Genomic DNA, 15,674 nt, shown 5'->3' with positions numbered 1-15,674 from the left:
TACCTTGTCGTCTATCTGTGTTTTAGTGTGTTCACTATAAGCTTTTCAAGAATGTCAATCAATCGACACAAAGGAATCTTTCATTTCCTATCATTTGCTCCATCAGTTGCTCCATCAACGTTCCGTATAATGATTGTATCATGATTGTAAAAAAAAATAAGAAGAGAAAAGAAATAAATGTTTCACTGGTGTGAACTCTGGTATTTCACAAGACTTATTTTGCATTGAGTGTTCCGACTAACTCTGATTCTGACTGTGAGAGTGGAGTTTCTCTATGCTTTCACACTTCTGTTCACACTTATGTAATCTCTTTATTCTGCAATTCATGCGTATTCTTAAATGCAAATTACACTTACAAGTAAGTAAGGGGAATGAGACACTGGGGACAAAACAAACTGCTGTTTTTAGTTTTACAATAGTACCGTTAAAATATGAAATGAGCCTATGGGAAAATGCAACTATTGTGATTAATACGTACATTTTACAATAACTTAGTTCAGTTTCAAAATTATTATAATATGATTTGGCTAGATAAATGTGGTCGGATGATATTAAAAATAATCAGAAATGAGGGGATTGAAACTCACTATCTTGGGGGTCCAACAAGCAAATAGAAGAGATCTGCCACAGCTAATTACCTACACCGAGTAAGACAGGTCCTCAAGAGTCAGATGGTCAGAAAAAGATCCAGTAAGCCATCATTGTCCTGCCCTGCTCGCATGATTACCTGGTCAAAGGAAGAGATACGCGACACTGACCAATACAATACCGTGCAGAACCCTAGGCCTCCGAGGACCCGAGCTTTTAAGGGAGACACGTTGGCAAGTGGTGAATTTATTTTTATTTTATACACATGTATATGGGAGGATAAATCGGTGGATAATGGATGGATGGATATACCGTATATATAAATATAGATAGATATGTATGTGTTTATGTATGTTATTGTGTATTGTTACTCTAAAAGTAGTGATGGTGATGGAATCGAGTGTTACAGATGAAAATGAGAGTATGCTTTCCCCTTTGGAAATGTCAATGTCAACAATGAACAGTCATCAGCTTCAGTGTGAAGCTGCACAGTTACTTCATCGCTGATGTTTCACTTAATGTTAATTCCAGTTTCACTAGAGCACAAGGTGCTATATGGTGGGAAAAGGAAACTGCACAACCCTTGACTCTGCTCTGTCAATTTACTGTTCGGTGTCAACACAAGTCTGTGATTTTTGGGGGAGGGGGGAACCCCTGCGTCACTCTAGAGTATAAAACACATAAGCTGAGCTCAGTTAGACTCAAGAAGAAATCTGCGTCAACCCTCCTCATACAAGATGCTGCTCATCAAACCTTGTGAGTATGCAGTAACTGAATAATATATATTTTTAAAAAGAACAAACATATATGACTAATATTTTGTTTCTTCTCGTTGACAGACCTCAGTCCAGCGCTCGTGCTCCTGGTGCTCAGCTCTTCTCTGTGGCACGTCGCTCAGCCCCTGCCAGTGAAGAGCAAAGGCTTGATAACAGAATCCTGTGTCTTATATGCAAACACTCTCCTACAGAATATCACCGTTGCTCTCACACAGGTAAGCCTCGAAGACACACACAATCTCTTTAATGTCTTTATTTTTTCATAAAGCCTCTGTTTATTTGTTTTTGGTGGGGGACACAGAACGACCTGTTCAGTGGAATCGACTGCTCAAAGCAGAGTGTGGAGATGAACACAGAGACGGACACGCCATCTGTGTGTGCACCAAAGGTACATATGTAATGATGAAAGATGGCACTTTTTTATGTGGACATTCAGTATTCCAGGAAATGAAAACCATATTACAGACACACAGGATATTATATGTCTCAGTGTTTGTCTCACAGGGATTATCAACATGTTCTGGAACCACTACATCAGTATTTGATCAGGTAGGTTAAGTCCTGTCTCTACGATAAACTGTATTATTACTACATAATCTTGTCACTTTATAGATTACCTCATAAAGTAGAGATTTACACCAAGGTGTAAACACATTCAATATAACTAATTGTGATGTTTTGCCATCCAGGAGTCATGTCTGAAAAACATTGTGCAGGATTTGGAGCACTACTACAAATTTCTGGCATCTCAGCCGGACCCTAACAATCAGCTCAGTCCAACAGTTCTGTTCAGCCTCAGAGAATTCATGGAAGTAAGTCATTTTTACACTACATGTCGAAGTTGTAGCACAATATGAAGCAATACTAATAAAATACATGACTGTCCAGTGAGTGGCTAGTTGGATAAAGGGTAGGCAAAGTCACATTGTGCTCAGATTTGTTTTAATTATAGATACATATAAGATAAATAAGATTAATGTAAAGGGCTATACAGTAAGAGGAAGATATTGTAAACAGTGGTAATGAGTTAAATGTCAAACCTTTGCTCTCAACAGAACTGCTTCACATGGTCTGCGTTCACAGATTTGACCTTAAAGCAGGTAAGTGATGCTCACTGTACATTCTGTGGTTTCAAACGTGTAGACAGAACTGTGAATCGATACTTATTCCATATGATAAAACTAGAAAAATGTCTTATACCAGTTGAATGTATTACAGTAATAAACCCTTAACCGTGGCTGCTTCTTATGTTAAAGGATGCTGAAGACCGTCCGAGCACCTACGACGAAAGACTGAGCCTCTGCAAAGTGTTAAAGGGCTTCCACGTCCGCGCCATCACCATCAACAGGGTCGTTGGATACATGCACTCTGGAGATCACACAAAACCTGTGCTCCAATAGATTCAGAAACCTTCACAGAACCACTTTACATCCAATAATGTTACAATCCCACTATCTAGTCTTGACAGAAAACACTCTTAACTACTCTTAATTATCCTTTTATTTTTAAAGGGACCTTATTTATATTTCACAGAAATCTATATTTAACATCAAGATGGTGTGTTTAAGTACTTTGTTTAAAAAGTGTATTTCCAAATTGTGAACTATTTATTTATTCGTAAACATTTTTATTTATGTCACAGACTATTTATTTCCATCTATTTATTATTGTAATATTCTCTGCACTCATTAAATAAATATATTTCCTGCATAATCCTGCTGATGTGTCTTTTATGTATTCAGTGTTATTGGTTTTTGCAGTGTAAATTTAGCCACTTGACCAAAATCCATGGGTTTGGAGTCAGTGACATGGTCATGTGACATAAAACTATTGTAAGTGATTTATTGATATTCTACTGTATTTGGATTTTGAATGACAGAGCAGTGACTTCCTCTGAAGTGAATGTCTGTCAAATATATTTACCTCAAAGCACTAATAGTCCAGATTGTTTTAGAAACTTGATGTAATACTGTGATACGGACTCTGGGCCCAAAAATCAAAACCTATAATCAACTCTTTTTTTTTTTTTTTTTTTTTTAACTCAGTTAAAATGTAGTGAAGTAGAAAAAAAAAAACATACAATTTTAAAAATGACTTGTACATGACTTTGTATTTTACTTGAGTACGTATTGACTCAAGCATTGTACTTAGTTACTTTATAAATCCTATCCGTTACCCCAAAATAGTTTTTTTATATATTTCTACTACCCTCACACCCCACGCAAAGTAACTAAGTAATTTTTACTTAAAGTACATTTCAAATGAGCTACTTTTACTTCTACTTGAGTAATATTTCATCAAAGTATTGGTACTTTTACTTGAGTACAATATTTTAGTACTTTTTCCACCTCTGCTGATTAATTATTCTTTCTTTTAAAATGCAAAGTTTTGAACGTTGGACTGTCAATTTTTATTTTATTTTTTTATTATTGTGTGAGCATCACAAACTGGACTAATATTGCTGTTGTAGTGCCACCTAGTGGAAAAAGTAACCCACTGCACATGTGGCTGCACCACAGAACCTCACCACTCATGTACACACAATTTAAAAAAAAAAAGTTGTAGTAGTTCATTTATTAATTTGAAGTGTTGAATAATAACAGTTTAGTGTTAAACACGTGTGTGAGTTTAGTGAACAGTGGCAGGTGTGTGAGAGCCGGTTAATTGCAATCAGCGTCAGTTCTCTTACACCTGTGTTAGTTAGAGCGAACTCTTCCTCTACACCTGGATTATCTCGAGCCTGAAGGATGGACCTGAACCTGCAGAAACCCTTTGCCTGGCGCATCCTCGTCTTTATCTCACTTTACACATTCGCAGAAACCCGGTTATTAGAGCACAACCGAGGCTCGAGTTCAGCAAACATCCGCACACCGAGTGGCAGTCTTTATCGTCCAAACATCCCGCCGCAGGTGTCTGCAGCCGAACAGCAACAGCAGAGAGCGGAGCTCAGTGTGCGCCCTCGGCCCATCGTCGTCAAATGTCACCCGAACTCGATGGAGGTGGTGGTGCAGGCTGACATGTTTGACACAGGCCTTCAGGTGGACGGTCAACACCTGCGCCTCGGCCCAGATCCAGTATCTGAAGAGAGTTCATGCAGAGCAGTCCAGTCAGGAGAGGCTGAATTCACCATGTGGACTTACCTTGTGGACTGTGGAACTAAACTCTCGGTAAGCACTGAACTGTTCTGTTTTTATGGATTATAGAAGTTTATTTTATGCCAATGTGACGAAAGGAAAAAAAGAAATAATGGTAAAGAATGACAAGATGGCCTATAGTTGAAAATGATCCATTCATCATAATCACTTATTGTGTTGTGTGTTTTAATGTCATATTTTTTTTAGGGTATTTAAGGGTTTTAGTTTGTCTTTGTCTTGAAAACATAGTATCATTTCAGTGTGAGCATTTGTTCAAATACCATGTGAAATGACAAATAAATGGCCTTGAATCTTGATCTTGAAAAAAATAATAATGAAACAAACGCAAAATGGTTACTTACAAACTCACAATATTGAGGGAAGATGTGCTGATGCAAAAATAATGACTGAAAATGACTTGCTAACTTAAAGTAATGAGTATTTAAAAAATCATGATGTCTTCTTTTGAGATACTCTATCTACTTTCCTTTTTTTATTATGGTAATGCAGTCGTTATTTTTCAGCAGAAATGTTCTTCCATAATGAGCAGCCTGACTGTACAGTCGTTGTAGAAATTCTTTACCAATGTTGACATCATTGATCACTGACATTGTTCTTTTCCAGTCAAACAAAGAGAGGATTGTCTACTCCACTGTCCTGGTTTATTCACCTGACACGTCACCCAGTAGTTTGCTTAGATTAGATGGAGCAACAATCCCATTAGAATGCCATTATGAAAAGTAAGCACATTTTGTTACATTTGTTTATATCTGGAGCTTATTTTGCTATTTTAACATTGTTAAGAATTCATCTTGGAATGTTTATGCATGTCTATCTATATATTTCAGGAAATATGGTGTGGACAGTTTTTCTCTGCTTCCTTCCTGGATTCCTCTCGTCTCCACGACATCAGCTCAGAACCAAGTGGATTTCAATTTCCGACTCATGACTGGTATTTACTGAGGGGCAGTTTTTCGGGGTGATCAAGGATCTTCAGAAGTGTCTTAATGCAACATTTGCAATTCTTAGCAGAGGAGCAGACGCACAGTTTTGCAGCTCTTTGTGGGTCTGCCCCAAAAGAACATAGGAATTTGCTGTCAATGTGTCTGTCCACTGTCTTTGTAACTTTATATCTTCTTTTGAGGTTGACCTGTCCAACAAAAAGGGTTGATTTAAATAAAATAATAGTAAGTTTCAAACACAATAAAATTGAACTTATCAAATTTGCGTGCATGCAAAGACTTGCATGCATGCAATGATATTTACTCATATTTCCGTCATGGTCATGGCCTATACATTATCATTATTGTAACATTTGTTAATGAGTACAATAATCTTGTAACACACTGCCCGCTCATGTTAGAAATTGTGAATTTTATACTACTTTTTAAAAAGACCTTTAAACAGTGGTTAAAAACATGTCAGACCTGCTCTCATGGGGTAGCCTCTTTGTGTTTCTGTGTTGTGTATGGACTTTTGACCTTTGTGTGAATCGGTATTGACTTGTGTGGAATTTCTGCATTTTTTTTGTCCACTTGTCATGGTTGCATTCTCTGCATATGTATATATATTTTTATGACCCCTGCTTTAGGACAACGGATGAAATGGAGCAAATGTTTTTGCTGACATGTTGATCAATGTGCATTGTCCTAATCAAATGAATGATATGAAGTAATGCTTTATCATTATTTTTAGATGACTGGCAGTTTCAGAGGGGAGCTCACTCGTATTTCCTCGGTGACCCGATTCATTTCGAAGTGTCTGCCATCATTAGGAATCACTTGCCCCTACGCGTCTACATCGACCGATGTGTTGCCACACCAGATGCTGATGCTGAGGGAACCTTAAAATATGACTTTATTGAGCATCATGGGTGAGCACTGCGACTCAATTTCAAAACACTTCCATTTAGGAACCTTAAAGTGATGATGCATATTTGTTTTCTGCTCTCCACAGATGTCTTACTGACGCTTACCTGACAAACTCCAGCTCCCGTTTCCTACCGAGAGTTGAGGAGCACAAGCTGAGATTTCAGATGGATGCATTCAGGTTTTATCAAGAGCCCAGAAGCCAGGTTGGTGGCTTGCCTGATTTTATTTTCTTTTTTTTTCTTTTTTTTTTTTTTCTTTCCCAATCTTCATTCTATTACAATCTTATGGCTCATCACATTGTTCTGTTCAGTATATAACGCCTATCTGGTTAGTTTGACTAATATCTCTACCACAGGTCTACATAACCTGTTACGTAAAGGCTGTTCCTACCACATCAACAGTCGGCTCACACAACAGGGCCTGCTCTTTAATCGAGAAACGGTACAGTATTAATCCAGTTTGTTCACGTCATCTGAAAGTGTTCTCTCTTTAATTTATTTAAAGCGGAACTCTGCAACTATTTACTAGAGACTTTTTGCGTTTCAGCTCAGTGAGTTGAACCATGACAAATGTATACTTTGTTTCCTGTAGATAAATAATATATTGCTGTTTTATGATCTCCCCATGCACACTTTTACTTTTACTCTTTGGTTGTCAGCAATTTTCAGCGCAGAACTGCCAAGCGTTTTACAGCATTTTGACTGTTTTTTTTCCAAGACACAAACTGTGTGTTCTATGACTATGTGAACACCAAAACTACCAAAAGAAAGAGCAGATTATCTTCAGATTATCAGACGTCATTGGTATTGAATGATTTTATTTGAATTGACGTCTATAGACGTCATTGTCGGCCAATAAGTTAATTAAATACCATGCATCAAAGGTTTTGATTCATTTATCATAACTTATTTAACATTTATTGCTTGAAAAAGTGTCCAGCCATCTTCTACCACTTTAACCTCTACAACAGTTATTCCCAAACGTGGTACGCAAAGTAATGGGGGGGGTGCATGGAGACGAAAGAACTTTCTAATCTCTTCATTTTAATTTAATTAAAAAGAACTTCCCTCCCGGTCCAGATGGCAGTCAGTTGATGGGAACGACCAGGCATGTACAAGCTGCGATATCTCCCAACCATTTGAGGAGGTGTCCCCCACAGAACCCCCCATATCTCTAATCGGTACCAAAGCCTGGTCCATGAAGACTTCACAGGAAAGTTTAATGCAGAAAACACCTGGAGCAGCCAATTATATCCATTTCCGTCCAGGAGGGCATCAGAGCCAACACGGCAATCTTTATCAATCATCTTCTCGATTCATGAAGAGAGCGACAGAAAAAAATCCAGGTTTGCACAACAAATATTTCAATTACATAATTATTCTTCGTTTATTTTTTGATAAATCTACTGTATTTAAAATTGTCTCTTTTCCTAATCTGTCGTTGATGCAGACTCAATAATAACCTTTGTAACCATATCAGGCCGATCAACATGAGAAACACAACAGATTTGTTTTTAATTGAATGATTAACTGACTGAATTATATGAATATACCATTATGATTCATTGAACCATCAGCTGAAAGATCCTTTCAGAGATCCATTTTAATGAGCCCTAATGTGATTTCCTTTTTCTTTTTTTCTTTCAGAGAAAACGATGCAGCTGGGGCCTCTTATTGTCCTCCCATCCAGAAAATTTGTATCTGGGGAAACCAATTCCAAAACTGCACTTTCAACAAAGAATGACACCACCTGAGACCCTGATGGAACATTAGAGACTCTTGATTAAGGGGGGGGGGGGGCTGTGTAGTTGTCACTGCATTTGAAATGGTTTTCCCCCCCGTTTAGTTTCATTCATTAGTAATACTTAATATTTCTGTTACAGTTGGGTTTTTTTCTATAAAAAAGAAACCAAACCTCTTTAATTTCCAAAATATATTATATTTTACCACATCATAATGTTTGCTTGTATCTGTCTTGTGCAAAAACACATGAACATGGATATCTGATCTTTACAAAAAGCCCACATCCTGTAGTTCTTGGCCAAGAATCTGATATGGCTTTAGCAAACAATTTCATTAGTATAGGATTTCAAGCACTCAGACTCATTAGGCTCAAACATCAAAATTGTGTGTTTTTAAAATGCACAATGCATCCTTTTGTCATCCACCCCAAATATTAATCAGACACAATATTGGGTATTTTTGAACCAAATAGAAAAGCAGGTATGCTATTAAGGAGCACTTTCCTCCATTACTACCCACACACTACTCCTCCTGTAATCATATAATTGATTAATCATTGTGAGGTTTAATGGAATATTAAATTTTTCTTGGCTGCCACATCCTGAATGATTAGTCATCCTGGTTCTCTTTAGTAAATGTCTACTCTTGATATTGTGTGTTGTATGATGATTGTTTTTGATTGGGTTGAACAATTTTGAGTAAAGCAAGTATATAGCGTCACTGTTTCCATGTGTTGTTTCCATGCGTGTCGGAGAGAAATCTTTGGTGACAGTCTGGAGGGAGCTCACTGCACTTACAGCCTCATATAGACCGCTGATCAGCCGGAATGGGCGTGTCCGGAGCTTTTAACAGATGACCTGACTTGACCTCTGAATGTACACAAAGCGGTATTAATATTGCAGGTGCAAATGGAAATCCCTCTGCTACTGCCAGCGAGAACATTTAAGATGTTTGCGTTTAGATGTATCAGCACCACGGACAGCGCTCACAACAACGAAGGGCGCTGTCCCTGTTGCTGCTGTCCGTGGTCCTGGAACGACAAACCATGACAAAGCGACTCCCCGGGGACTTTTTTCTCAATGCTTTCGATGCGACTAATTGATTTTCATGGCGCCTGTTTACTTTCATATGAAACAACAAAGCCAATGCATGTTAGCAAGTGTTTACAATGTGCTGGACGGCATCATTATACCTGCTCAGTGTGGAAGGAGTTATTGACGGACTGAAATACTTGGGGGTTAATGAACTTACTTAATGGCGTTAATGTTTATGTATTTGAATATGTTGCAAATGTACCGGATCGCATACGCATTCATGTGTGAGTGAGACAAGTTGTTACATTTAGTGCGGGAATACATGGATGTATGGTTTTCGGCTTCCCATTTTTTTCCCCCCCAATTTTTTTTTTGGTTTCCTGGGCACGCAGTGCCCTCATGATGGCTCTGCGTCAGCCTTTCAACCGACGCATCCTTCAGCGTATTATCGACAAGTGAGTGATCTAGCACGCATCCTGTTTCCCCAAACGTTTCCATCGAGGTTCAAGACAGAAACATCTTCACCTTTAGAACAAAATGGAGATGTTTACCTATAGATGCCAAGTGATGTCGGTGTTCGCTGTTTGCTTTCTTACGAGCGCAACTGTGTTTTCCATTCGAAAATGTGGACAGGACATTTGTCGGGATGATCAGGTCTGCTGCGCGCAGGGCAACGACACCACCGCTGTTACCTGCTGCAAACAATTCGTGGACAGGACTTATTACAACATCGCCATGGTCACCCGGAAACTTTCTGGGGTTCTTATTATGCTGCTTCTCTTCGCTGTGGGATACTTTGTCCAGAGAGTGCTGTGTTCTCGGTCCAGGCAGCTCACGCCGCCGCACAGCGGACACCCAACTGTTACCACGTCCCAAGAACCGCTCGTGGAGAGCTGCTTACCGGACAGCTCCACGCATCTTGCAGCCCCAGCTGCTCTGCTGCCCACATACGAAGAATGCAAACGCCTGCCCACATATGAAGAGACGATGCGGGATGGGAGCAGAGGAGAGCCGGAGACTCGAGAGGGACATGCAACATGACGAGGACGACGCCTAAAGAATGGAAGTTTGAGATTCCATCTTATATTGCATTAAAATGGACATTTATGAAAACATACCAGAACGTTGATTGCACAATAAACGTTTCAAGCCATCAGGTTTGCTTGTACTGCAATTTAATCTTTGATGGATCAATAATGAGGGACTGCTAAGTAACTTCAGTTCAGATTTTAATTATTAAAATCCTCATAATTTATGAGAAACTTAACATTGACTGGATTACTGACCTGCTTAATTGAACTGCAGACTAACATGACACAGGAGCATGTCTTATCCAGTTTTCAAACATTTATTGAATGATGTCATAGAGTGACCATGATGTGTCATCAGAGCTTATGGAAACATGTTGAAATGGGGCCAGCTATTTTCACTGATAACAATAGTACTTGCAGTTTATTTGCAGTTTAAAGCTGAATTTACAAATTCAGCATATGTTTGTGTGGTGGAAAATGGATACAAGTGTAGATCCTTTTTCTGTTCCGGGAAAGATTCCACCAACCTCTAGTCACAGCAGGCAGGAATCCAATATTTTAAATGTACATTGTATAAATTTGTACTCCATATCTTGCACATAGCCCCTTTAACTCATTGGCTGCCAGTCACTTTCGGTGCAAAGTATCCCATACTGCCAAGTGTTTTACAGCATTTTGACTGATTTTCCAAGACCCACAGAACATGTGTTTACATGTAAACACTGAAACCACTTCTCCCATTTAAAGAACGTATACTTCATTGGCAGTCAACAGTTGTATTTGAATTGACGCCTATAGACGTCATTGGCAGCCAGTGCATTAAAAATAAAATGCTCTATTGCAAACGCTTATTGGCAGAAGAGGATTCCTGCAGCAGTCAAAAATGTATCACCACAATATAACATAAAAGTCTCTGCTTCTTATCTGTGACATAAACGCTGTCAGTGCCTGTGAACCAAAGAGTTTAATGTACTTGTCGATCGCTGTGAGAGATAATCAAATTCTGTTTAATTATTGAAAGAAGGTTATGCATAGAGTCAACATCCATGGTGCTCATCAGTGCTTTTAATGAACCATCGTCCATGTTGTATTGTGTCCATAAGAAATGTGTAGCCTCAGATTCTGTAGTTGGTTTGTGTACATATATAAATACTGATTACATACTGATAAATACTGTCAGTCAAATCATTGTCAATGAGTTTACACAAAGCTAATTAAACCGGCTAGCTCTGTACAGCAGTATTTAGATCGTGTGTCACATGGTGAATCTCCTGTGCTGCACACAGGAATGATTTGTTTCATGTCGAGACAGACAGAAAAACAACAAGACTGTAAAGCAACACGTAAAGTGAAACAACCAATCAAACAACCCTGATTTGCAGCACTTTGATGGAGTAAATGCTTATTTACTCTGCACCCTCACATTTTGCAAACCAAAATAGAGGCCCAAAAAGAAATCACCAAACGTTGCACACTGCAGCTTTAAACGAATATAATGGCTATGTTTATGATTCGTAAACAAAGTAAATGAAATCTCAGTGTCTGGTCGCTCTTATATGGTGCACTCTGTCCTTGATGTTTTCTTTCATCGCGCCAGGTTCTGATGAGAATTTGACCATTTGGACCACTCGTTTGAAAGCATCCTCCACGCCAAACCCCGTGGATGCGGAACAAGGCTGGACGAACCAGGCCCGTCCCGAACAAATCTTCTTCAGGTTGATTTTTTCCTTCATTTCCGTTGCAGTCATAGCGCCGTTCACGTCCTGTTTGTTGGCGATGAGAATAAGCGGAAGGCCGGACAGAGGCTCGCTCCTCAGCGTTAATTCCAGCTCCCGTCGCGCCTCTCCCAGACGCTCACGGTCCGCGCTGTCGACGACAAACACCACAGCTGCTGCGTCCTGGTGGAAACTCGTCCAGTGCTCGCGCATGCTGCCCTGGCCACCCACATCCCACAGTGTCACGGCGATGTTCTTGCCCTTCTTTCTCGTCTCGATCATTTCCACGTTGAAGCCGATGGTGGGGACGGTGCTCACACACGCGTTGTGCTTTAGTTTGTAGAGGAGAGTGGATTTACCAGCGTTGTCCAGGCCCAGAAGAAGAACATGGGCTTCAGGTGGCTTAGATCCTCGAAGGCCCATCGCTGCGTGGGGAGGTGAGACAGTCAACTCAAGAGCTGCAAAGTCACATCTTCCCCGTCCAGTATACAGTGTTTGCTCAGTGCGTCGCCCGGTGTTTAATAAATAAACCATTTGCTCCAGGAGGCCCATAACTCACAGATAAAGAGCCACACCAGGGAGCAAAGTTTGCTCCTGACGTTGGTTCCACGCTATTGCGCACTGTAAAATACACTGGTGTAGTAAAGTCAACAATTTTCCATCCATATTTTATACAGTGCATGTGCCATTTTTATGCAAGGGAAGTGTTGTCACAAGGCATATTAGGAAATTGACTCTAATTAGGATAAGCCCATTGAGATGTATCAGAAGTGCACTTAAGTAGTTTGTGAAATGGTGTGTTACAGTTACACTAAAAGAGTCAGTTTATCATCCATCCCATTTAGGCCCCAATGTACTCTGGAATATAGTTAAAGTTAACATTTTCACTGTTAAACTTGCACCAAAAGAGTAAGATTTGTGTTTAAGTAACAATGAGTTGAAGTCAAAAGTTCAGAGTGGATTTGGTCTTAAAGGGGTCATATTATACCCTATTTCTAGTTAAACTAGTTCCCTGGTGTCCTAATGAACATGTCTGTGACATGCTTTGGTCAAAATACCATAAGGATAAAACACCAGAGCAGTTCAATCACCCTGCCAAAACAGCCCTGTTCAGAACGCTCTGCTCAGTAGTATCTCTTTAGGTCCACCTTTATAAAAAAAAGGGACAGGAAATGACATCAGCCACAGAGGCTATTGGGAGCTAACAGCAGTTAGCATTTGGAAAAGTGATCATTTGCAGGCTCTAACAGACACATTGGCGTCATATATAACATGTATGCACTGGACAGATAAATCCTCTGAGGCTGGAAGTTTGTGAAGAACTCTGTGCTGCACTGTGGAGCCAAAAGTAGACCTTTTCAGGTTTTCGGATGCCGTTGCCCGCACTCTCGCGTGTTTTACGGACAAAGTGGAGCTCCGTGAGACAACAATTCCAGGAATTTAGCGCATTGTGACGTCCCAATTAGTGCGGATGTCAACATTGCGTCTTTTATCTCCTGTACTTAAGACTGAAGAGGACCACAAAAACATGAGTCGGTCATTTTTTTTTCACACTTTCCCAACTGATAGGACCTCCAGAGTCCCAAATATAAGGATTTAAATGATTAAAAAGTTGATTTTGCATAATATGTCCTACTTCAATTTGTTGTCAAACAAATGTAAATCTTAAACGTTTCTGAATGTATACGTATGAAGGTGTCACCTTTTCTGTAGTAGAATCGTGAAATAGAGTGCTTATTTACTTCATCTCAGGAATTTAATGTTCACAGTGACAGGTAAACAAAAGAGACACACAAGCTGAAGTCATATGAAAAATACAGTCCTTAAGAACCAAAGACAAAAAAATAAAAATCTTCTCTCTGAAGAACCACTTTAGTCTTCGCATCTCTGTTCAACATTAAAGTCCATCCACTCCCTCTATGAGATCAATATTCAACATCTGATGGATGTTATCGTCTTCATATTACCATCATATTTCTGTAAAACCCCATTAACTCTCTATAGAGCTTCAATAAACAACTCAGTACAGCGAAAGGCTCGAGTTACTGGAAGACATTCAAACTCTTCACTGACCACCACACGTCATACTTAAAAAATAAGATTGATCAAAGTACAATGTGCTGTCGTAAATCACAAGACATTCGTAAAAATAAACTCTGCAAAGGAAGTTTAAGTCAAATTAAACCAAAGGTAAATAAATAAAAGTCAGGCACTGAGGTGGAGGAGGGGGACCATGGACCCAGTCAACCAAATCACAGTGTTTACAAACCACACTGGTTGATTTATAGCAGAGTGGTGGCTTCATCCAAAAGTGGAAGGTCTGACCAACTCTCAGTGCTAACTGACACCTGTGTTTAATCTGATCTACTCCACATTATTCTTGCACGACGCATTAGATATCTTCTCATCATTTCAGTATGACAGTGTCTCATTTGACTAAATCAATCAATTTCAAAGATGATCCAATTCTCCCCACGTCGCGGATACGATATAAATCCACCTCCATCATCATTCACCACCATCCCGGTGCTGCTGCAGCTGGGAGTTAAGACGCCAAAGCTTCAGGGCGCGCAGAGCTTCTGATCACGAGGCGCGTGGACTTAATTTCGTCGCTGAATTCGTTTGAAAGTCTCTCAGAGACTTGATACGTCAATCAGGATCTGGTCCAGTTCTCCTCCGGCTTCACCCACACGCCTCCGGTTGGGTTGTCCATCACGTACACCAGCCCTCTGCTGTCACAGCGGCGTTGGAGCCAAGAAGACCGGGGTGGTGACTTCTCCGGTGCCCGAGTTGAAGAGTGGAGGCAGATGGACTGAGTGGTCACCTTCTTCTCAATGTGGACAACAGTAGCAGACGCCGAACACGCGTCTGCTCTGTGATCCATGTCCACTGTGACAACGCGGTGGAAAAACACTCTCGTCTCCATGGAGGATTTGGAGCCTTGTTGTCCCATACTGCAAATGAAAAAACAATAGAGTCCAGAGACGGTAGATGCTTTAAATCGCTGCTTTTGTATTAGTAGTAGTAGTAGCTGGTCCAGTGGCCCGAGCGCACGCTTATAAAGTGCCAAACCCCATTAAGATCCGTTTAATAGTTCCAGTAAAACTCTGGTGTGACGCACTTGACTGCGTGGTTACGATGCAACACTGACTGCGCGTCTTGAGCGTTTGTATCAGTATGTGTCCCAGTGTCCTATTCCGAGTCTCTGCACCTGGTACAGAGTGTCACTTAAGTTGGCACCATGCTGCAGCTACTGCAGCAGCGAGCGCGTCCGAGCTGCATGGTGTCCTGGAGCGCGCACTGATTTGTACAGAGAGCTATTTGTGGTCCAGCAGAGACATCAGAGACACTCAGAGGACGTCACGGTTTTCCCCCCAAAGCTATTCTGATCTCATTTTCTTTGTTGACCTCTCTGTGATTCCGGTCATAGATAGATAGATAGACAGACCTTGATAGCCTTATACACTACCGTGCAAAAGTTTGAGGTCACTTAGAAATGTCCTTATTTTTAAGGAAAATCACTTTTTCCCCAATGAATATAACATTAAATGTATCAGAAATACACTCTATACATTGCTAATGTGGTAAACGACTATTCTGTGAGACAAACTATGTTTTGTAAACTGTGGGCTATATAAATAAAGATTGATTGATTGTTTGATATTCTAGCTGTAAACGTCTGGTTTTTGATGGAATATAAACATAGGTGTATAGAGGCCCATTTCCAGTGTTCTAATGGTACATTGTGTTTGCTAATCACGTTAGAAGGCTATTGGATGATTA

At 40.0% G+C, this 15,674-nt stretch overlaps 2 protein-coding genes across 2 annotated transcripts; one reads left to right on the top strand and one right to left on the bottom strand.

Moving 5' to 3' along the window:
- Positions 1-4,111: 4,111 nt before the first annotated feature.
- LOC310927265 (zona pellucida sperm-binding protein 3-like) lies at positions 4,112-8,122 on the top strand (the record flags this gene model as incomplete). Its single annotated transcript, XM_083889559.1, has 8 exons — positions 4,112-4,531; positions 5,123-5,238; positions 5,347-5,450; positions 6,194-6,371; positions 6,455-6,572; positions 6,725-6,810; positions 7,449-7,549; positions 8,016-8,122. 8 exons carry the CDS (start codon positions 4,112-4,114, stop codon positions 8,120-8,122), a joined length of 1,230 nt encoding a protein of 409 aa, XP_083745685.1.
- Positions 8,123-11,627: 3,505 nt separating this feature from the next.
- LOC310927693 (ADP-ribosylation factor-like protein 14) lies at positions 11,628-12,470 on the bottom strand. Its single transcript, XM_083890064.1, has one exon. It carries the CDS (start codon positions 12,441-12,443, stop codon positions 11,712-11,714), a length of 732 nt encoding a protein of 243 aa, XP_083746190.1. The 5' UTR covers positions 12,444-12,470; the 3' UTR covers positions 11,628-11,711.
- Positions 12,471-15,674: the final 3,204 nt, after the last annotated feature.

Source organism: Microchirus variegatus (assembly GCF_963457635.1).
Source record: "Microchirus variegatus genome assembly, chromosome: 5".
Taxonomy (NCBI): Eukaryota; Metazoa; Chordata; class Actinopteri; order Pleuronectiformes; family Soleidae; genus Microchirus; species Microchirus variegatus.
This window is presented reverse-complemented; position numbering and strand designations above follow the sequence as displayed.